The sequence below is a fragment of the Pan troglodytes genome, chromosome 13 (genome assembly GCF_028858775.2).
Source record: "Pan troglodytes isolate AG18354 chromosome 13, NHGRI_mPanTro3-v2.0_pri, whole genome shotgun sequence".
NCBI classification, from domain to species: domain Eukaryota; kingdom Metazoa; phylum Chordata; class Mammalia; order Primates; family Hominidae; genus Pan; species Pan troglodytes.
The window spans coordinates 25,159,410-25,182,534 of NC_072411.2; the positions used below are offsets into that span (position 1 = coordinate 25,159,410).

Consider the following 23,125-nt stretch of genomic DNA (forward strand, 5'->3'; position numbering starts at 1 on the left):
TTTACCAAGAAGGACACTGAGGTTCACAGGTATGAAATTACTTTCCCAAGATTACAGAGTTGGCAAGTATCTTCCACCCCCAAAAAACTTAGAAGTTAAAATAAAGTGCCCTTTGAAAGTTAAACTAAACATCTAATAGGTCTTAAGGGATCATCTTGGAGATACAAGAGAGTATCCATGCAAGGCTAGATAGTGCTTGGACTAAGGCTAATGTTTCTAAAGAAAAAAAATGTGTCAAATAAAAGTAGGTTGGTAAGAAGATGAGTTATAAATAAGGAAAATCAAATAGATAAAGCTAATTTTAGCTAAAGAACTAAATTAAGACTTCCTAACATCAGATATGTAAAGAAAGAAGCCCATTCTTTGTTGCAACATCAATGGGGAATAATAGAAATAACAATTGTACACTCCCATAGTTCTTAATCCTCTTCTCAGACTGAGTTGGAATAACCCCCCTTATAACTGATAAAGCTTACAGGAATGTAATATAATTATTACTTCAGTTAATCAAATATTACTTGTCTAGACCAGCACTGTGCAATGGAACACTGTGTGGTGATAGAAATGGTCTTCTCTATGCTGTCTAACATCTTGTTACTATTGGTAATAGAGAACTCAAAATGTGTGATACATTTAGATTTAAGTACCACATGTGGCTAGTGACTACCATATTGGATAGGGCAGGGTTAGACACTCTGCTAGGGCCAGTACTTGTGGATTTTACATTTTTCTTATCCATAAATTCAGCAGCGGACTGCACCAGAGGTTAAGTATAAAGATTGGGTTTGGGCCTTCAAATTCAGATCTGGTGTGGTAGAATTAATGTCAACCTTAGCAGCCCAGGCTGGATATGGTCATGGTCACTATCTGTCATGGAGCCCCTTCTCCCAAAGACAATTACATCAGGAGACAAGGGCTTATCACTATTTGACTTAATTTCTCCCAACATCCTTGCAAAGAAGTGATTTAACGATTACTAGATCAAAATGTCAAAAACTTTATATTACTTAAGAAGACAAGTTTACTATATCAAGTGTTCTTTTGCTATTTCTGTTATACAATTCAAAGTTCCTTTCTAAATTAGAATTCATGTTAAAAAAACACACATTGTAATCTAAACATAATCCATTTAGTAAGGTTTGGTTTCTAATTTTTTTCTAAAATAAGAGAGTCTTCACTTTTAAAATCTCCAATAGCATACTATATGTTGAAGTTATTGACAGAACTCCCAAAACCACCTGCTCAAATCTGAGTAATTCAGAGTAAGAGGTACTCTGCTTGGTCAACAAAACATGTGAGTTCGTTTTCTAGGGTGGGTTTAGATTAATGCCTATCGCAAAGTAGAGGCATGAAACCCCCAAGTTCTGTGACTATTCTTGTCCTGATTTCAAGCTTAATTCACAGCCCTCAAATATTTGGCAAACCTAAGAAGCTAACCTAAAGGAAGAAAAGATATTGATCAGTCTGGTGGAAATATTGGTCCCTTTGAAAATCATAACATTTAACATATATTTATTAATTGGGATTCTAGTATCACATACTAGTCTCTTGTCAGTTTGCTTGCACGAGTCATTATCGTGGTGACTGTGGTCCTGGGAATCTGTCAAGAGTGAATTTCAGGCCTTATCATGTGGAAAACCCAGTTGGCTTTGATTTCATCTGAGTCTCCGTACTAGCACAAATGGCGTCATATAAAGACCTATACCAGACTACAGATGTTAACCCAGGACACTTTTCAAAGCTAAGGATGGGTTACAAATAATTTTAAAATTCAGCCTCAAGCCAAGTACAGTAGCACAGCCCTCCAGTCCTAGTTACTGGGCAGGCTGAGGTGGCAGGATGGCTTCAGCTCAGGAGTTCAAGATTAGGCTGGGATACATAGTAAGATTTCATCTCTAAAATATAAATAAATAAAACATTGAAAGTTAGACCTCAGCCCTACCAACTGATAGCTTCAAACTTTGGAATTCATAAAAATCCATTAAAAGCTCTTTTAATGCAGTTGTTTGGACCCTACAATCCCAGAGATTCTGATTAAGTCCATCTGGAATAGAGGTTGGAATCTGCATTTTATCCAACACCCCAGTTGGATAAAAGACTGACCCTGTGGATCAGTCCTTTAGAAGTACTGTGTCAGAAGATTAAATAAAGACATTTCTTTATTGAATTCATCATAATATAGGCTCATCTAAATTTTTTCCTGCACAGTGGGGAGCTATACTTCCAGTTCTGCCTAATGTTAATGGTAGTCTGTGGAAAATGTTTTCTTTGTTCAAATTAGCTTGAGAAATGCTGGAGTAAGAAAAGTGTGTTTCTTTACTGCAGGATTTCTCAATGTGTGTGTGTGTGTGTGTGCAAGTGTGCATCCTCATGCTTATAAACTGTGCAAGGGGGGAAGTCACTGAAAGCTATGCACAAGTTTACAAACGTATATGACTATGAAGCCCTTGTTTCCACAAAACTACTCATTCACATAAGGAGCTTTTGGAAATGCGGCCCCAGAGTGAATAAATCACAGTAAACACCAGGAACCCCTTGGGCTGCTCATTGTGGGCAGTGGGGCAGCAACTCTGGGAGGTAGTTGGTAGTGTAGACAATGTGGCTTCAAAAGCTACCATTAAAGAGAACTCAGGAGTCATAAGCAGACATTAGCCTTCACTTTCTGCTTTTCTCTACAAAACAAACACCCTTAAAGGTAACTTCTTCTGCCTCTTTTTCCTTCTAGAATGGAGGACTTGTGCTTTTGATTTGTACAAACAAATTAGCAGCCTGCATTTTTAGTGTCTGTGATTTTAACTGACCACTTGACTTGTGAGCCTCCCTTTCCTAGAGATAGTGATACTTGTCTTACAAGATTGTTTTATTGATTCATTGAAGTAATTACTGTGATAAGCTAGCACCAAGTCCAGCACACTGAGTCCAGAGTTTGACACCTGGTAGAGAAGTTAACTTTATTTTATATGTGTAAATATTTAGGGAGAATTAAGCAAGAAAAGGGAGGGAGCAGAATGTCTCTGTCTTTCCCCTGCCAAACCCACTACCTCCCCCACCCCCGACCAAAACCCTAGAGATAGCAAATAGACTGCAAGTTTTATACCAGCCTCAATGCTAGCAATGGTGGCATCAGACAGTATGCAGATTCCCTGGCAGGCTTTGGGCTCAATAGAGAAACGGTGCATTGAATGACAGATGAGTGAGGTGACATCAGCCACAGGAGTAGCAGGAGAGAGTAAGCCCCGCAAGGAAAAATTAAAAACAAAATGAGGAGTGACCTGAGCCATATAAGAACTGACTGTCTATATGGCATTTAATTCTAAGTTAATAAAAACACAGTTGATGGGCAGTTAAAGACTGAATTTGGTCGTGTGGATTGTTCATTTTGGGAATTCTTTCCCTGGATAGAACTTAAATTGAGCTTAGAATAACAAAGAGGATTTTCATGCAAAAGCGAGAGCCAGTAAAGGCAGGGGACATGTGTATTCCTGTGTGAGGCCCTTTAGAACCCATCTATGATTTGATCAAGGGGCTCCTGTTGTGTCAGTATCTGGGGTGGCTGCTCCTATTCATCTCCCATGGTGTGGACCTCCAAGAGTTCTGTATTCTTGTGTAAGTGCTTGCCTTGGCCGGGGTGGCTGGTCCAGCCAGGCCAAAGAGAGCCCCTTGCAGGGGTTGTCATATTTAAGATTAAAGAGTAAGGTTCTTTTCTCATAGCAGAAGCCATAGGCTGCAGGATTCAGCAATTGGCCGCCACAATTCCTGCCATGGGAGGAAGCGGGGATGCGGGAGGGTGAGTGAAATCAACCCACAGAGAAAAGAGATGGACAGAGAGGAGCCAGCAGCCTGGTTGTATTCAAGCCCTGAGGTTCAGCATTTCCTGAAGCTATGCTGTGTCTCTTCCTGCTGTTTAGAGACATTCAGCTCTTACTTGCATCTTCGAGCCCATGTCTCTTTCATTTCCTAAAATGGCTTAAACTGGGTTTTCACCATTTCCATCTGAGGTTTTCATTAGTATAAGTCTTTTTAGACCACATCTTTTACACTCTTAAGTTAGATGATGAAGAATCCAAACAAGTTGAAAGGGGGGGAAAAACATTAATTGTGGAAGGAAGGATTTAGTGTTTTCCTCTTTGTTTGTGTTCTCCATAATCTCCATGTGTAAGGGTCGTGACATTTTAGCTCAAATTGGATGCAGAATCTATTTCTAGAACAGGCACGATGTCAGGGGCCAATTAAGTTGTTGGCCAGCTGTAGTTTGAATCATTAGCAACAACCTGTGGCCACCAGCAGTTTTATGGCGAGGCTGTGCTATACCACTGAGCGTGGCTTAGGATCTCTCTGCCTTCACCGCTCAAGCCCCAGATGCAGATCAGAACTGAAGTGGAGAGGCAGCTGCCCAGTTCACTCCATGAAACCAGGTTTGCTGTTCACAAGGACAGGACACTGATGAAATTTAAATGAACAAAGATGAAGTGTAACCTTTGTTTTCAGCTCCTGTGGTTGGCAACAGAGAATGGAAATCCCAGATCTGCATAGGCAGGCTGAGTAGTATACTGAGCTTAGCAATGTGCAAACCAAATCTCTCTCTCCACGAACTGGAAAAAAAAAACAAAACAGTTAAAAAAAGGAAAGAGTGCAGGAAAGAAAAAAACACAGTCTATGACTGTGTCACAAAACCATCTGAAAGTATAAGTGACAAAAATAACAAGAGTTCACAGTTACTTACATTTTACAAGACCTTATTTAGCGCCCACAAGGATTAAGATATTGTGCTTTGTCTTGATTTTAGAAACAGGGACACTAAATCTCTGAAAGGTATCAATAATTGCAAATGTCACAGAGCTAGAAACTGGAGGAACTGGGATTAAAACTTGGGTCTCTAATCTGACGCCTGGGCTATATGACTGAATCTTGTCACCTCTGAAGGAGGTCACACTATGCCTCAGCTGGGGCACAAGGGGATGGTCTCAGACCAGCCTTTACTCCATCACAACAGCCTCCATACTCAGACATGGTAGCCTCTGGGCACAGTCCCTAATCCTCTGCTTCTCAAACACCAGCTCAATTTTAATTTCATTGCATGACCTTTAAAGCAAAAATTAAAGAATCTTGCAACATGTCAAAATCGATGAGCATCCTGGGTAATCCAGGCACTGCTGGTATCTGTTCACTTCATCCATGGGTTCTAGAGGCCACGGCAGCCACTATAGCGTAAGCGCCAAGCTTGGACAGTGGTAGTCTCCATTGGAAAATGAAACCTAGAGGAGCCGGGATAATAAGATCCAGAGGGAGATTAGTGGACCCAGTTACAACCTGTGTCCTTTTTGGCTTGCACTATATGAGTAGTTTTCATTTTTACTTTAATGTGGTGAAATCTTTTTATTCCATCAAATAAAATTTTAGTTCTATCCATAACAAATAAATATAATATTTGAAGATTAAATTAGATAATTCTAGACCTGGTCTATGAAAATAATTCTTTGATCCAGGGGGAGGAGTGTTAAAATTTGCAGTCATACATTAGCCTCGGTATTCATTTTGTTTGGCTGTTCTGGTTTGGTTGCTAAATATGAAGAAAATATTGATTCACACAAATAAGCTGCCCACTGATAGAAGTTCTAGATACCCTGTTTTGCAATAGTAGATGTTTTTCAATAAGACTGATCTAGAAGCGTTCAAAAGTAGGTATAATTGCTTTTTTTCTGCAAATTTGAGAATCGTTTGCATTTCTTAGAAAAGTAAAAGCCAGATAAATATATAGTCAGTGCTAACACTTGCTATGATATGTTATTATTTTAATGTCATGTTCATCCATTCACTTGTTCTTGCTTCATTATTATGCAGTGGAAAGAGCTTGTAGCATGCAGGTGTCCCTGAGCATGGCTGGGTTTAAGGGGATGGGGCTGTGGAGCAGTGGTGCCCTCTCTGTATCCACGCTACCTGCGTGGGCCTGAGCAGACCTGATAATACATGACAGTGCAGTGTAACATCATTCCCAATTAAAGTTCACAGGAATCCCAGGGGAGGTGGGGAAAGATTTCCATCAAAGTCCCCAGAGTTAGCCTGGAGTTAAAGACTAACATTGCTAGTGCAGTGTGTTAAAACCTGATTCATGACACATTTGAAAACGATACCATTTTAACATAAAACTTACAAAATAATTAGAAATACTTCACAAGAGAGCCCAAAACAAGGAAAGGAAAGGGAAAAAATAAAACCCCACAATTTGCAACCCCTCTGAACCATCTCTACAGAATGACTCTCTACTGAAGCGCAGAACTTTGCTATTCAGTGAGGTCTGGGAGCCAGCAGTTTTCTCATTCCCATAAGCTTATTATAAATGCGGAACCTCTGTATCAGGGTCTTCATTTTAACCAAAGTTTGAGAAGCACTGAGTCAAGTAATAGAATTATTTCTATTCATAGTGGAATCTGAGTGATGTCCTAAAATTAAGAAGACCCTTACAGTAATCCGGAGAGCTCTACTGTCTGTGCGTTTCCTGATAGCTCCAATATTCCAACCGAGGTATCATAATCATGATGCTGAGCAAAAGCCTGTGAGTGCAGGGAACACAAAACCTGCTTCCTAGTAGATGTGAGGTGGACTAACCCAACCAGATTTCTCTCCCATGAAATCTACAGCCCCTCTGTCAATTGCGTGGTAGATTTCCATTCTGATGGATCACTTCTAGGTCACTGAGATAAATGGGTTGATTAAAGAAATTTAATTATATTCTATTTTGTGAAAATGACCCCTACCAAGCTAGTAGGGAGTTCTCTTCCTTTGTGAATTTTTTGATATATATTATTTTGTAATTTGGTGGTAGGGGACTTGTTTCTAAAGTTCCCAGGTAGCAATGTCTTGCTACTATTTTCATAGGCTCAGGTTGTTTGTCATACTAACAATATTAGTATGCATGATGCTGATACATTCTTCTTGATTCTGAATGTCCTCTGCTTTGAAGAACTGGCCTTTGAAGAACTGAGCACTTCAGGGTCATACATTTTCAGTGTGCGGTAGAGTAGAGAGAGGACCTTTCCCTTTTCTGTTCAGTGGCCTTCACTGGCCTGTGCAGGGAGAGGCATGTGTGCCCTTTGTGCCCGGCTTCTTCTTGAACCCCAGCATTGTTGCTGGGATCACTGACGTGCATTGCAAACTCATTCGATCATCTTTGCTTGTCCATTATCTGGGGATCATCGCAACAATCTGCAATTGACTCCCTGCTGTGAACTAGACCCTGGAAAATTTAGGAAACTGACTTTTGACACTTTTCTTTTTATTCCCTTAATTTCTTAATGTCTGCATCTGCTGTAATTACAACAAATTTAAATTATAATGGAGATCCAACTGTGGGGGTAAAATGGGATTATGATAATTGTTAGAATGGAAAGACATAGAAATAGGTTTCAAAAGCTTTCAGAAAAGCTATCTGACCAAAACGAGATCAATGCAGTTGGCTGCTAATTAAAGCAAACAGACAAAGGAACGCAACCTAGCTGATTTTTAATGTATAAGCTTCATAACACAGCTTACATTAGTCAGCTTGCATTTTGAGGACTATTGAAATGTTTTGTTCTTTTGTCTCCAAGGAAAGCATATAGAAGTTGAAACTGACCTTCAATTTTATAAAGAAGGAATGAGAATTCTTTAAAAGGGAGGTTACTCCATGGAGCATAAATACATTCAGATTCATGTATAGAGAATCATTTATCTGAACATTTGGGAATTTCAAAGGCCTGTCATTTGGTGTCATATTCATTTCAGTCTGTTATGGGAAATGGAGAAGAGGGAAATTTAACAGGGAAGAAAAATTATTTCCGTAGGTTTTTATTTAAGTACACTGAGTATATTTTTTTATGCTCTTATCTTTTAAGCGATGATTTTCTCAAGATGTGTTCAGGTTGAAGATTTTTTTAAGAGGGGTAGGCATGTGTCTAAACAGTTCATATGTCTAAATAACTGCAATAAAAAATGGGCACTTGGGCACACACAGTTAACTACTGTGCTTATTTTCTTAGACAAAGGACCATTTTCTTTTAATTTTTACAAGAGACTTAGAATGTACATGAAACAATAGGGGGCAATAATGAATGGTGATCATGAGGAGTGTGTTATCAGATGAGCTTAATCCAAAGGAGCAAAGGCCCTCCCCATTTAATTTGATTTCTAGAGTTTGATGAGGGAAGTAGAGGGCAGTCAGCTAGACTTGGATTTAAATGTTCACTCTGCCCTCACTGGAAATCTGGAACTCGCTGAGTCTCAGGAGCTTCACATGAAAAGGTGACCCCACTACACCCCTCGTGGGTACTATGACAGCTGCATCCAGGCAGTGACACCAGGACAGGCCTGGCATCTCATGGGGCCCTTGAACATATTGGCAATGATACATGTCCAGTGCCCACCTTTCCAGGTGGATTGCCCATGCTCAGATATCTGAACATCTTCTTTTGTCCAGCTGGTCTAATTCCTGGGCTTATAATGTGCCTTAGGACAGCTTGACTCTCTTTTTAGAGACCATTTCCTCCATCAGCTGCATGAATGTCCCTTTACCATTGTCTGATAGCAAGCATATACACACATGCACACACATGCACACATATATGTATGTGTGAGTATATGTATAAATTTGTGTGTGTATATATGTGTGTGTATTTATGTATGCACACATGCATATATACAAACTAAAATAAAATATCTCTACATTTCTTTCCAGACTCATTGCAAAAGCCATGAGCAGAAATATACAAAAAGTGAGATGGTACTTATATTCCCACCGTTAACCACTGTTAACAGTTTTCCAGTCCATTGAAGGACTTTCCAATCTCTTTACGTACAGACGTACTATTCGTTTTAATGTCTCATGGCATTCTACAGTATGGGTGTACCATCATTTATTTAACCATTCCCTAAATGGTAGATTATCTATTAATTATGTTTTTAACTGTTATCAATGATAATAATTTTACATTGTTTTTGTGCATGTAAAAATGCATTTCTGGGACATTATTGAAAGAAATAGAATTCTAGGTCAAAGCAGATATATAAGTTAAGTTTTTAAAATGCCACTGTGTCCATGGCATTGTGGCAATGTTCTTCATATGCTGCATGAGCAGAAAGTATTATAACACAAAACACTGGCAAAGGCTGTAAAGGGGCAATGTGTTCCAAGAAGAAATAGTTGGGCCTGGCAGGGTGGCTCACACCTGCAATCCCAGTACTTTGGGAGGCCGAGGCAGGCAGATCACCTGAGGTCAGGAGTTCAAGACCAGCCTGGCCAACATGGCAAAACACAGTCTCTACTAAAAATACAAATATTAGCTGGGCACACTGGCGCGTGCCTGTAATCCCAGCTACTTGGGAGGCTGAGGCAGGAAAATCGCTTGAACCTAAGAGGTGGAGGTTGTAGTGAGCCGAGATCATGCCACTGCACTCCAGCCTTGGTAGCAGACCAAGACTCTGTCTCAAAAAAAAAAAAAAAAAAAAAAGTTAGAATGCATAAGGAAAATAAAAGGATTGATTATGCAGTATCAAAAAAAGAATGCAAATAAAATGATGCAAAATGTTTTTCTGTAATATTTGCAAATTAAGAAAAATAAAATCCAGAGTTTTCCAATTTTGAGTAAACAGATTTATCAAAATACTACTTAAGGAGTTTAGGGAATTTGGGTGAACAACTTGGCCAATAGATTAAATCTAAAACCTGTTATTTTCACCAAAAGGCAACCATTGTGGAGACAAAGAGACAGACAGAGGAAGGGAAACTAGAGGTAGAATTCAGTGCTCCAGACTGAACAAATGGAAGTGGCTCCCAGGGTCAGCTCCCGGGCATTTGTGCAGAGCCTGATGGAGAAGCTGAAGTTCTCCTCAGGGATATGAGGGCAAAAGGTGGGATTTAAGAACAGAATTGTGAGCCAAGGCAGGTGCCGATGGGAGTGTTCTGGTGCCTGCAAAGGATGATTTTTGAATGTAGAACAGACTTTAGCAAGATTTATTTTTGGTTTTAAAAAAGTGATGTCGAATTTCTTAAAATTTTAAAATCCTTGTTCTTTAAGTTTTTTTTTTCTTTTTTTAAAATTCAACTTACAATGTCTTTTTCTATTTATAAATCTAGCAGGTCTTAGCTATCAAGTCTAAGGGACCTTTGGAAATGTTTAATCCGGGATTTAGTTATTTAAGTACCTTCAAATACTTTAAACTACATATGTGATATATTTTATTAACTTTCCAAGTTCATTGATTTGTTAATGAACAAACAGAATGTGACAAACACTTGTCAAACTTGAACATTCAGAAAATAAACATTTAACTTAAATGAACTTCTTTCTTAGGTTTTTTACTAAGGAAGATTTCAATTAAGGATCTAAATCAGTTGTCTCATAATTTTTTTCTTTTTTTTTTTTTTTTTTGAGACAGGGTCTCACATTGTCACCCAGACTGGAGTGTAGTGGTGAGGTCATAGCCCACTGCAGCCATAAATTCCTGGGCTCAAGCAATCCTCCCACTTCAGCTTCTCAAGTAGCTAGGACTATAGGCGTGCACCTCCATACCCAGCTAATATTTGAATTTTTTTGTAGAGACAGGGTTTCCATGTGTTGTCCAGACTTATCTTGAACACCTGACCTCAAGCAATCCTCCTGCCTTGGCCTCCTAAAGGGCTGAGATCACAAAGGTGAGCCACTGAGCTCAGCCTTACACATTTTAAAGTGAAGTTTACAAGAATTATACTCGAATAGGCCAAATTCTCTTAAAAACTACAAATACAAAAGGACTATTAAAATATCTTCAAAGTTTTATTATAATCTTCCTACAAGAGACACGAACTAGAGCTGGCCAATTCAAAAATTCACTCTTGGCAGAGGATCTTTATAAGAGAAAAGAAAAATGAGATATTCATTGTTAGACTTAATGTTTTTAGAAAAATTTAAAAAGTTAAAAACTCAATGAATGATTATTAGACTTCATGACTTGATGTAAGACATTAGGATTCTAAGGGTAAGGTTCTTCCTAAGACTGTCAACTGATACTGAGTCTTAACCCTGTTAAAATTCATCATAAATATGCTCTAGTATTTTTTTTAACTTGGGAATGCTATTTTTTTCTGAGAAAAGTGAAAATTACATCACACAGAAGTTTCTGTCCAGGACCAGTTTTGTGACCTTTTTTCTCTTTCAGTACCATACTTCTTTACCCAAAAACATTCATACCATAGTTTTGATTATTTTAAACTTTTGATACTGAATTTGGAAACTTCTGGGCTTAAAAATTGCATGCCTAAGGAAGACGTGTAATGTGCTAAGTGATGAAGATTTGAGGCTGTCAATGTTGGTGACTGTGGTGGAGCACTTTGGCCCCTATGCGTGGAAGCTCAGACAAGGTCTCCATAACATCCACAGTTGGCTGACCATGAAACCCATATCACTGTATCATTGGATTCAAAGAGCAAATATGGATCCTCAATGAATTTTCCATTTGCTTAATACACATTGATGAACTCTTACATTTTTCTGTACTTGTGGGATTATACAACTTAAGTTTTGCAATAAAAAGTTTGGTAGGTTAAATGATTTTATTTGGCTTGCAATGATAACTAATAAGGTCTTTCTACTAAAAGCAGGCAGAGTCTGAAATTTTCTGACATTAGTAGTAAGAAAGAGGAAGCAACCATGTTAACTTACACAGGCTCAGGACACAGAAAAACTCTCTGTCATGTGCAAAAAATGTAAACTACAAGAGCAGGGCAGGGGCAAAGGCTGTCTTCTGGGTTAATCTATTTTAAAGATTTCACAAACTAGAAGCGAAGAGGGATTGAAAATAGAATTGACATCTTCCTTTCCCATTGGGAATTTGTAGAATAAATTCGATATCATTATGTTAATTGTGCAAACGTACATATTTTTTCTTTAGTGTAATTTTATTTCAAATTAATCCATTTGTCATATTAAGATTCCTTTTCCTACCAAAAATTATCTTTAAAAAAAATCTAAACTGACAACTCCACATTGCATAACAGTGTCTGGAATCAGTGCAAAATATGCAAAGCCCCCTAACCCTCACTTTGGCAGAAGTGATGCCTCAGATGTAGGCTTAGGTATCAATTTTATGGAGATGATCTGGCATTTGTTTGAAGGAGGATGTGCAGTGCTCCAGAGTACAGGCTTCAGTGACAGGTAGTATGCTTCACCTTCCTGACTCTGTCACTTTGTACTTGGACAACTTATTCACCCTCATCTAGTCTCACTTTTTAAATCTGTAAAACAGGGGAAATAATACCATTAAAGCAATATCCCAGATGTGATTGTGAGCACATGTCAAAGTTTTTTCAAGCTTCTTGGCGAGGGAAAAGCCTTAAAGAAGCCAAGATCAAAATTTCCTCTTGGTGGAGATATTTTGTAGGAGAATAGGAAGGAAAAAAAAAACGTTTGGTTAAAAATTATTAAGATAGTCTTAAGGCTAGTTTAAGGTTATTGTATTTTAAAATATGATCTGCCTTAGGTTTTTATGGGATCCCCTTGCTCTTGTGTTGGGAATTAACTGAAGGGGTCAAGAACGGAAGCTGGAAGACCAGTTAGCTGAAAATTGTAGTTATTCTGGTGAGAGATGCTTGTGGCTCAGACTAGAGGAGCATCAGGGGAGGGGTGATAAGTGGTGAGAGTCAGGACAGCTTCTGAAGGCCCAGCCAGCAGGAATTGCTCACATCTTGGATATAGGCTATGAGAGAAGGAGAGCATCTTCAAGTTTCGGGACCTAGATACTGGTAAGAAGGGTATTGCCATCAACTGTGATAGCGAAAAACACAGGTGAAGCAGGTGGTGGGGGCAGGGTGAGGGAGGAGATCAGAAAGTCAGGTTTGGTTAAAGGTAACAAGGATCAAGGTGAGCTGGATGGGTAAATTGAATTTTTCAGCAGACTTTTTATCTCATAAAAATCTATCAAAATTGTACAAAGATTTTATCAGGAATGCTAGATATTCTCCTGCCTGCCCCCCCCCCCCCCCCCCCCGCTCAAAAAAAAAAAAAGCTCTAAGTTGCATCATGCATAAGGGTTCTGCTTCTGATCCAATTAGAGGACAATTATCTTTCTAAGTACTTAAGCAATAAAGTTGTTAGGGCCCAAAAATACAGCTCAATGGACATAAGTAATCAAAAGGAATTGCATTACTGACTCGCATCCCTAAGTGGCCACTAAAGAACGTCCAATTTATGGTCTCTATCTTACTTCTCCACTCAGAGAAACCTGAGTTTCTCTTCCCTCTCTCAATTGCTCCTTGCCTGTGGCTGCACAGAAGAAGGCTCTTTTTCCACTGTTTTCTCACCTCTTAAAAAAAGACACAAAAGTGAGGCTCCTTTGCCTGCCCTCTTTCCTACTGAGCTCTGATTGTGCTGCTCAAGAGCGTGCAGGTAATAGTAAATGGGTGAAGGCCAGCAAGGCTGTGACAAACTGAAGAGGCTTAGCTAATAGAGGGCTGCACCCCAGAAATGCCTGTCATTCATTCACTCAATCTACAACAATTTATATAGTGCCTACCTTGCTTCCTACTTTGGGTACGTCAGTGGACCAAACAGACAACAAGCAGCGCTCTTATGGAGCTAACGTTCATTTTCAGAGAAACAGACACTGAATCATAAACTGATGGATAAGCAGAGTATCTAGTGTGTCAGAAGATAACACACACTAAAGACAAATAAAATGGCAGGAAAAGAGATTCCAGGGAAACAATGAGGAAGGTTTGCACATTAAATAACATGATGGTGGCAGGCCCCTTTGAGAAGGTGACACTTGAGCAGGAACATGAGCTGAGACATGGGGCATGTGGACATCTGGGGAAAAATGCTTTGGGTAGAGAGAATTCCAGTGCAAGAACCCTGACAAGGTAGCATTCTTGGTGTGCTTTAGGAACAACAAAGTCAACATGGTTGGAGCAGATGTAGAAAAGGGAAAAGTGTAGGGGTGAGTTGAGAGTGTTAAGGGGAGCAGATCAATAAGAACTGGAAGATCATTTTAAGGATGTTGCTTTTACTCTAGACAAAATAGGGAGCCAGAGGAGACGCGTTTAAAATGATCTGCCTTAGGTTTTTATAGGGTCCCCCTTGATCTTGTGTTGGGAATTAACTGAAGGGGTCAAGGATGGAAGCTGGGAGACCAGTTAGTTGATAATTGCAGTTATTCTGGTGAGTGATGCTTGCATCTCAGACTAGAGGAACATCAGGGGAGGGGTGATAAGTGGTGAGATTCAGGACAGCTTCTGAAGGCCCAGCCAGCAGGAATTGCTCACATCTTGGATATAGGCTATGAGAGAAGGAGAGGACCTTCAAGTTTAAGAACCTGGGTACTGGTAAGGAGGGTGTTGACATCAACTGTGATAGTGAAGAACACAGGTAAAGCAGGTGGTGGGGGCATGGTGAAGGAGGAGATTGGAAAGTTCGGTTTGGGTACACAAAGTTTGGAATATCTATTAGACACCCACGTGGAGCTGTCCAGCAGACAGCTGCGTAGAGGAGTCTGGAGTTCAGGAGCGAAGACTGAACTCAAATCTAAACGTTGAAGTCACTGGTGTGTAGCCGTGAGATTTGCTTTGACTTTGCTCAGTAATCTTATTTTTGCTTTAAAAGAAGCCAAAAATTCATATTTCTTCTGTGAAACTTTCCAAATTAAAAACAAACTGACAGACTGCATTTCCCTGAACTGTCTTGATTCCTACTGCTTTCATCACACTTTTCCCAGGCCTCATCCACTCCAGCTGGAAACTTCAGCCCGGCCCCAGTTAAAGCTAAGTTACAGAGAAATAACCACTCTGATCTTCCTGAAGGAAAGCTGTGGGGGTCCTTTTGTTCTTCTTAAGGCTGACCTAGAGAGAGCATGTTCTGCTGAAAGTGTGCTTGCCAGGATGAAATTGGACTCCAGTTTACATACTCAGAAATGTCTGTCTCTAGTCTACCTAGTGGCTCAATCTCACAACATCCTACAAAATCTTATCTCTGCTCTGAAGCAGTTTATTTGGCTTTCTCCATTGCTGTGCATTTGCCTTTAAAAAGAAATACTCTGTTTCTTCATATTTCCCATGAACAGCAAAACACAGTACAAAACAACCACCTTGAGGCCCAAACCATGTACCTCTCTAGGATGGACTATGAGCTTAGGTCCATGGACCACTCTAGATAAACCTTTTCACTTTATCTATTACCTGGATTGTCAATAGCCCCACCTAGCAATGATCCTTCTCTTTTGGAAGAATTTTTTATTTGGATAAACATTATAAAGACTTTTAACCCTCTGACTTTTTTTTTCTCCTTTCATTCCTATCTCTTTTCTTTCTTTCAACCCTTTATCTCATTTCCCTTAAGACAATGCACATTCTGCTTTTATACAGAGGCTAACAGCTTCCAATGTGTCTGCCACACTATCTAAGTTTTTCCTGGGACACATCACCAGGGCTTTGGGGAGTAAGAGGAAAGCCATTGTGTCCATGCTGAAAGCTTTCTTTGTTAAACATTGTGCACCAAAGGAGGTCACATCCATCCAGATGCAGTTATAGATGCAATATGGTTAGGATTTTAGAAGACAGATGTTCAATGTGTTTATCTCCTAGCAATTTGGATTAAGAGCCTTACACCTAAAAGAGTGAGTGCCCTCACGCTTAATTCACTCTTTCCACTTCCCAGTTCTATGATGGGTCTTTTTCTGGGTTAATGTCTTCGATGCTCAGTTTATGCCACGTAGACAGAGAAAGAAACAAAATCCCAGTTAAAACGAGCTGATTAAAGAATGTGGAAATTATACTCATGAAACTGCCCCTTTTAAATAAGAAAATTGGTGTCATGTGTCTTTTATCTCAAGCGTCTTCTTTACAGATGAGTTTTTCTAATCACAGTGTGCATTGAACCAAAATGAACCAAGCTTGAAGGCAGCTCTACTAGTGCTCATTTATTATTATTTTTTCTTTCTCATTCTGGGAAAACTAGGTTTTTCCTTGCTCAAGTACTCTTTTACCCTTCCAGGAATGCATCATTGGCTTTTCTGAGTGACCATAGACAAATGAGTTTCTAGTAAGTTATTAAAGATGTAGTTTCTACATTTTTATTGGTAAATTGAGTTTATCATTGTAAAACAAGGTCTGTGTGAGGCATATTAAAGATGTGTTCTAAGTGCCCAGATATTTCTTAGAGCTTTCCCCTAAACCCTTCTCCCAACATGCCGAAGTAGATTTTGTAATCTTTTGTTTTAAAAACATTTAAAGTGGGGCAGGTGCCATGTGGCTCATGTCTCTAATCCCAGCACTTTGAGAGGCCGAGGCAGGTGGATCACCTGAGGTCAGGAGTTCCAGACCAGACTGGCCAACCCGTAGTAGAGATGGATAAACCTCATCTCTACTAAAAATACAAAAATTAGCTGGGCATGGTGGCAGGCTCCTGTAATCCCAGCTACTCGGGAGGCTGAGGCAGGAGAATCGCTGGAACCCAGGAGGTGGAGGTTGCATTGGGCTGAGATCTTGCCACTGCACTCCAGCCTGGGTGACAGAGCAAGACTCCATTTCAAAAAAAAAAAAAACTAAAGTGCAGAAAACGTTTCTTTTTCTTTTTGTAATTACAGGATTCTTCTTTCTTACCCAAAGTTAAAATTCTGTTAGTTGAATGTAAGAGAATCCCAGCTCGGACTAGCCTAATTGCATTGGGGATTTTTCTGGAAAAGGGTTAGGCTACTTCACAGCATCTAATATATATGAAAATAGCCAGCTCTTAGGAAGTTCACAGGTGCAATGAAGTCTCAAGAACAGCAGGGACCGACCACACAGTGTTGGCATCCCCCTTTTTTGCTGCATGCTGCATGTCAGCATATTTTTTGTTTATTCTGTTTCTCTTTCACTGCAGACAAATTTTCTTGTGTCTCAAAACTTGACCACTGAGAACGTCTGGGTTTTTTATTTTATAGTTTCAGCCACCAAAAAAAGTCAACCCTGAACTTTCTTGGGGCCCAAAACAAACAAACAAAAAACTACAGAATAAGCACCTATTGAGTGTGCTTTGCTCAGTTTTTCTTTCTTAAGACAATTTCTTTTTTTGTTGGGGGAGGGCAGCAATAATACTATCATTTGCTCATATGGAAATCTCTGTTTGTGTTTATGTGTGTGCTGTGGGGAGGGGATGGGCTGGGGCAAAAGGAGGTGTGGAAAGGTCATGGAAAAACTGGGCAGCTTCAGAAGAGAAAATTATGGCACAAGGTAAACTGCAGAAGAAGCAGTATTTCAGAAGCAGGGAGATGCTGGGATGTGAAAGGAAACAGCGTGTGGGGACAGGGGGCATTCAAAACAGTGCTAGCCCCCCAGGATCTCCTGAGGACATGCCTGGAGAAAGAAATCCTTACTGGGATGAGGACATCAAGGCTCTAAGTTTTTGGAACTTCCCTCCCAGCACAGGCATAGAGCAGGACAGGATCTCTGAGTTACCCAAGAGAAAAGCCTGTGGCCTCTGCTGTCCACCAAGACCAGGAGAGTGGGTGGGAATAAAAAGGAGAGGTAGAATTTGAACAGAGAGAGGACCACTTTTTTGTTTGTTTGTTTGTTTGGTTGTTTTGTGTGAATACATCCCGTAGCAAAACTATGGGTCCTTTATTTAAATCTTTCCTGTACTTTAGGCTATCGTTGAATACCATAAAGTTATCAACAAGCTTTTCCCAAACATAAGCCCCGTCAGCACAATTGTATATTTGCTGTGCTGAGCAGAAAATGTCTAATAATATGTCTGAACATATGCAGGAATATTAGTTTCTGGGATTTGAAACAATCATTGCTGGAGGCTTTCCTACCTATATAGGGCAGTCAGAGTAAATCATCTTACTTTTGCTTGCCTCAGATTCTTACTGGCTTCACAATGAACCCATTTGTTGTATTATATACCACTTCTGTAATTTCATTGCTTGCACCCTCCCTCTTTTTAAATTCGCGGAATTTATTTTCCTGTACTCTCTCAGGCCCTATAAAGATTGTTTTCAAAAATTATGGTATGTATCATTGTTTTTACTCTTAATTTTATTCACTGCATTTACTGAGCACCAACCAGGTTATCTCTTAATGGTGGCAGTATAAGAGGTGCAAAGAATAACCCAAAGGCACCATGTAGTAAATGGGATTTGAACTCAGATACATGTCTCCCTAAAGTCTGTGATTTCTGTCTGGAAGAAATAAATGTTACCTCCACTCCCATTAGCCCAAGTCTAAAGATTTTTCCTTTCAACTATTTTTGAAGTTTATAAAGCCTGTGTTTTATTTTGTGGTGTTCATGCTTCGTATCTTAAACTTTTACTTAATCTATTATAATCATGTTTGTCCTGTTACAATCATGTTTGTTATAATCATGTTTGTTCTGTTATAATCATGTTTGTCCACATCATTTGTTGGAGTTTTATGATAGTCCATTAATTTTATGTACTACAGATTTCCTAAGTAATTTTCTAATGTTGGATACTTATGTTGATTCACCATTATGAATGGCATCATTGTGAATAACACTAATTAGCATATATATTTTTCATATTTTGAACAATAGCCTTAAGACAGGGTCATCTCAGTGTGATTGCTGATTCTAATTATATAAATATTTTATGGAGTTTTTAATGTGTGTGGTAAAAATATTTTTCAGAATAGCCATGTTATTTTGACCTTAAGTAGTGAAGCCTTTGTTTTAAGGATAGCATTTACACTTTTACAAATGATAAAATATCCTTGCATTTTAGATGAACAAATATCATCTTTTCTAATTTCATGTTGTCTTTGTGCAGTTTAAAATAGATACCTGGTCATTCCCCAAAAGAGAAGCATGAGGACAATGACCTCAATTATCTGCCTCTCCTTTAAAAATACAAAACCATTAAAAAATGTAAAATGATTATCTTTATACATTTTATTTTTTAGTAAGTGAAAAACCTTACAAATTCTGACCACTTCAAATTAACTTTAAGTCAACATGAATTTGCCTCAATATTAACATCCTTAAGTACTTACATCAGCTTTGCGACTTTCATTGCACAGTAATGCAAGGTGATTCTACCTTTTGTGCTAAAACTGTAATATTCATACTATTTTGATGTCATTCAATCTGCCTTAGGTATGGGAGTATAGCAAATCAATATCTACTATTAATTGAGGCAGTTGGATATGAGACATTTTTGCTTTCCCCTTTCTGCCAAATGATTTGGTTTATTTTCTTTTCATTTATGTTTTCTTCCATTAGGTGTTTGCCAAACTACTGTGAACATGGAGGAAGCTGCTCCCAGTCCTGGACTACCTTCTATTGTAACTGCAGTGACACAAGTTACACTGGTGCCACCTGCCACAACTGTGAGTAGATTGATCATTTGCCCCTGGTGGTTTGGACAAAACTCCAGGAACACCATTGTTAACTTCAGGATGTATTTAGCATGGGGCAGGCATGTTTTATTCACTCATTCAGCATGTGTGTTTTAAGAGGTTATTATATACCAAACACTTTGTTGGGCTCAGAGGATGCATGGATACAAGCCATATTCTTGTGGAGTTTATGGTCTACCAGCAAGACAGGAAGGAAATGAGATCACGACCGTACAGTTGAATAAGTTTAAGGTGGAAGCAAAGGAAGGTGCTGCAGGCACACAAGAGGGAGCTGTTAAGTCAATTGCATAGCCTTGATGAGTTGTTAGGTGGCTATAATAAACAAACTAACATCTCTGTGGTCTAAGTAACAAGGTCCATGCTACCTGTGTCACATGCCCATCATGCATGACAAAGGCCCTTCTTCCACCTTGTCCTTGTTCTTAGATGGTAACAAAATTCTATTATCTGGAAGATTGCTGTAGTAAGAGGAAACACAGGGAGGGAAGCACAGGGAAGCATGCGCTAGCTTTTCAAAGCTTCTACTTGGAAGTAGCAAACATTACTTCCACTCACGTTCCACTGGCCAAATAAAGCCACGTGGGCACCCCCAACCTCAATAGGGGCTGAAGTGCAATCTTACCGTGGAATGGGAGAAAACAGAACCTGAATATTGGTGAAAAGTGCTAATGACTGCCTGTCAACCGCAGTGTTAGGGAGACTTCAAATACAAGAACTGAGCTGATCTTGTTGTAGAAATATGGGAGGAAACAAAAACAAGAAAGAAAGAAAAAGGATACTCAGAAGCAAAGAAACAAATGGAGACATAAAGCACAGGGGTCCTCTGCTCTGTGGAAAATTGGAATTTTCAAATAGTTTCAGATGGCTGGAGGGTGCTGAAGGTGAGGAGGAGTGATAAGAGGGGAGACAGAGATAGGCTAGGGTGTACACAGGATAAGGAGTGAGGGATAGAAAACAAATAAAGAATATGAGCCTTGATTTTTTATTTGTTTATTTATTTATTTATTTATTTATTTTTTGAGAGAGAGAGTTTTGCTCTTGTTGCCCAGGCTGGAGTCCAGTGGCACGATCTTGGCTCACTGGAACCTCCGCCTCCTGGTTTCAAGGGATTCTCCTGCCTCAGCCTCCTGAATATCTGGGATTACAGGTGCACACCACCACACCCGGCTAAATTTTGTATTTTTGGTGGAGATGGGGTTTCACCGTGTTGGCCAGGCTGGCCTCGAACTCCTGACCTCGTGATCCGCCTGCCTCAGCCTCCCAAAGCGCTGGGATTACAGGCCTGAGCCACTGTGCCCAGCCCAGCCCTGATTTTTATAATTGTATAGTCTTATTGAGACCACGGGTAGGGGGAAACACATGAAAAAGTGTAGAAAGTTTGCCAGTCAGAGAAATATATGCCCAACTATGGACTATAAGTGTGATTGAGAAAGATAATTCTGAAATCACTGTCTGGAATTGCAGAGCATTTCATGAAAAATTAGAAATTTGAAATTGGCTTAGAAGGTAGAAGGGTAAGATAAACATTTTCTAGACGTAAGAGTACAGCCAAGGCCTGGAGCTCTTCTGAGGACTCCAGTGAGAACTACCGCTCAGGGAAAGTTCTCGCCAGTTTTTCTTAAGTGCCTGCTGTTTTTGGGCTGGCACTTGGGAATGCAGAAAGAGCATGGTAGATGCCAATAGGGCTGGAACCCTGGGATTCCAGCCAAGGATAAGTAACATTGATATTCTCATCTTCAAAGACCTCTCAGCCATTCCTTAGCCTCTTCCATTCCTTCAAAGCAGGATTCACTGATGATGTCCATAGGGAAGTCTGATCAAATTAGAGAAGAACTAGTCCACTAGTCCACTGGTCATCAGGGAGTGATGTGGTTATTGCTGTTAGTTGCCTGCAGAAACAAAAAAAATATTGTTTGGCTTTATAAAAATATATCTCATTAAAACTTTTCTACTGATAAATTTAGAAATCAAAGTAACTAGAAGAGTATCATTGGATTGTTCATACCACAAAGGATAAATGCTTGAGGGGATGAATACCCAATTTTCTATGAAGTGATTATTATGCATTGTATGCCGGTACCAAAATATCTCGTGTACCCCATAAACATATACACCTACTATGACCCACAAAAATTAAAAATAAAAATACAATTAAAAAGAAATTTAGAACAGTGAAAAGAACAATAGAATAACAGAGATTGAATTTAAATTTTACCTAGATCCTTTTTTTTTTTTTTTTTTTTTTTTTTTTTTTTTTGAGATGGAGTCTTGCTCTGTCGCCCAGGCTGGAGTGCAGTGGCGCGATCTCGGCTCACTGCAACCTCCGCCTCCCAGGTTCACGTCATTCTCCTGCCTCAGCCTCCCGAGTAGCTGGGACTACAGGTGCCCGCCACCATGCCCAGCTAATTTTTTATATTTTTAGTAGAGACGGGGTTTCACCGTGTTAGCCAGAATGGTTTTGATCTCCTGAACTCGTGATCCTCCCGCCTTGGCCTCCCAAAGCGCTGGGATTACAGGCGTGAGCCACCACGCCCGGCCTTTACCTAGTTCTTATATGTGAATATGTATATGATTTTATCAATTGAGGGATCCTTTTTTTTTTTTGGCAGATCCTAGGAAGAAAAACTAATGAACTCTTGTGGGTCCATCTAAGGCTAAAATTATGTGTTTTTATCTAAGAGTCCCAGTAAACACCAATCTCTAGGTTTTAAGTCTGGTTCCAAAAATATTATCACCAAATAGCCAAGAACACCATATACCTATAGAGAAATGTTGCAGGACCCCCATAAGGCTGTCCAGATTGTAACGTCAGTGCTGCTGTAAGAAGTCAGAGACAACTGAAATGGCCATCAATTTAATAGCAAGACAAGGGAAACATGAAGATTTAAGTCAAAACAACCCGAATTTCAGCCAAATCACATCACAACATTCCCGTGACTGTTAAAGCTTATTCCGCGCACTTTCTCCAAAAGTAATTTAACAATTTTTTGAGGAGTTCATCTCTATGGATACTGTTCTCCTTTAATTTACTTCATCCATCAGGCTAAAAATAGAAGATGTCGAGCTTTTAAAAAAAGTGTGAAGTTGAAAATCAATGGAGGTGAGGTGCTGATTTTTAAAGGAACACTGTCAAGCCTGATGAGCAGGAGACTCAACACACAAAAACCTTAAAAATATCATTTTTTAACACCTTCCTATTTCCTTTTCTGTGAAATTGCTCAATGCCTACACTGTAGGCTGCAACTTTGTGAAACTCTATCTTTGCTTCTGGGCACTCAGCCAGGACAAATCAAAATCCCTTGAATATTTGTGACATTTGGCAAGCACACCTTGGTTCCCTGTGCAATTCAAATGTTTGTCCTCCCTCTAACTAATTTCCCCCACCCCCAGTTGGATGAGGACCATTGTTTTTAGTCATTTTGCAAACCAAGTGATTTCATCAGCAAGCTTGTGTCTCACTCTCAGCAAGCATGGGTCCCACTCACAGGCCAGGTGAGAGCTTCTGCAGTGCAGAAGATGGCACACAGGGCACCCTTTGGCAAAAACGAAAACAAATAGGCCTGAAATTCTGCACTTGTGGAAATGACAGAATCCTTGCTGTGTTTGAGGGATGTTTTACTGAAGGAATTGACCACAGTTGAAACAAGAAATACAAACTCTTTGGATTAATAAATTATTTATAATAATTTCTTGAGTATTCTCTTAGTTTTGTCAAGCTCTTCGGAAATAGTCTTTTCCCCCTCATTGTTGGTGCTTTCTAGTAAATGT

General features: G+C 39.5%; 1 protein-coding gene across 1 annotated transcript in view; it reads left to right on the plus strand.

Annotated features, from left to right (window-relative positions):
* The window catches only part of CNTNAP5 (contactin associated protein family member 5), an 876,147-nt gene that overhangs the window by 505,778 nt on the left and 347,244 nt on the right, over positions 1-23,125 (plus strand). The window contains exon 11 of the mRNA XM_016949649.3: positions 19,221-19,327. Within this exon, the coding sequence (XP_016805138.3) occupies positions 19,221-19,327 (107 nt within the window). The remainder of the gene's footprint in view (positions 1-19,220; positions 19,328-23,125) is intronic.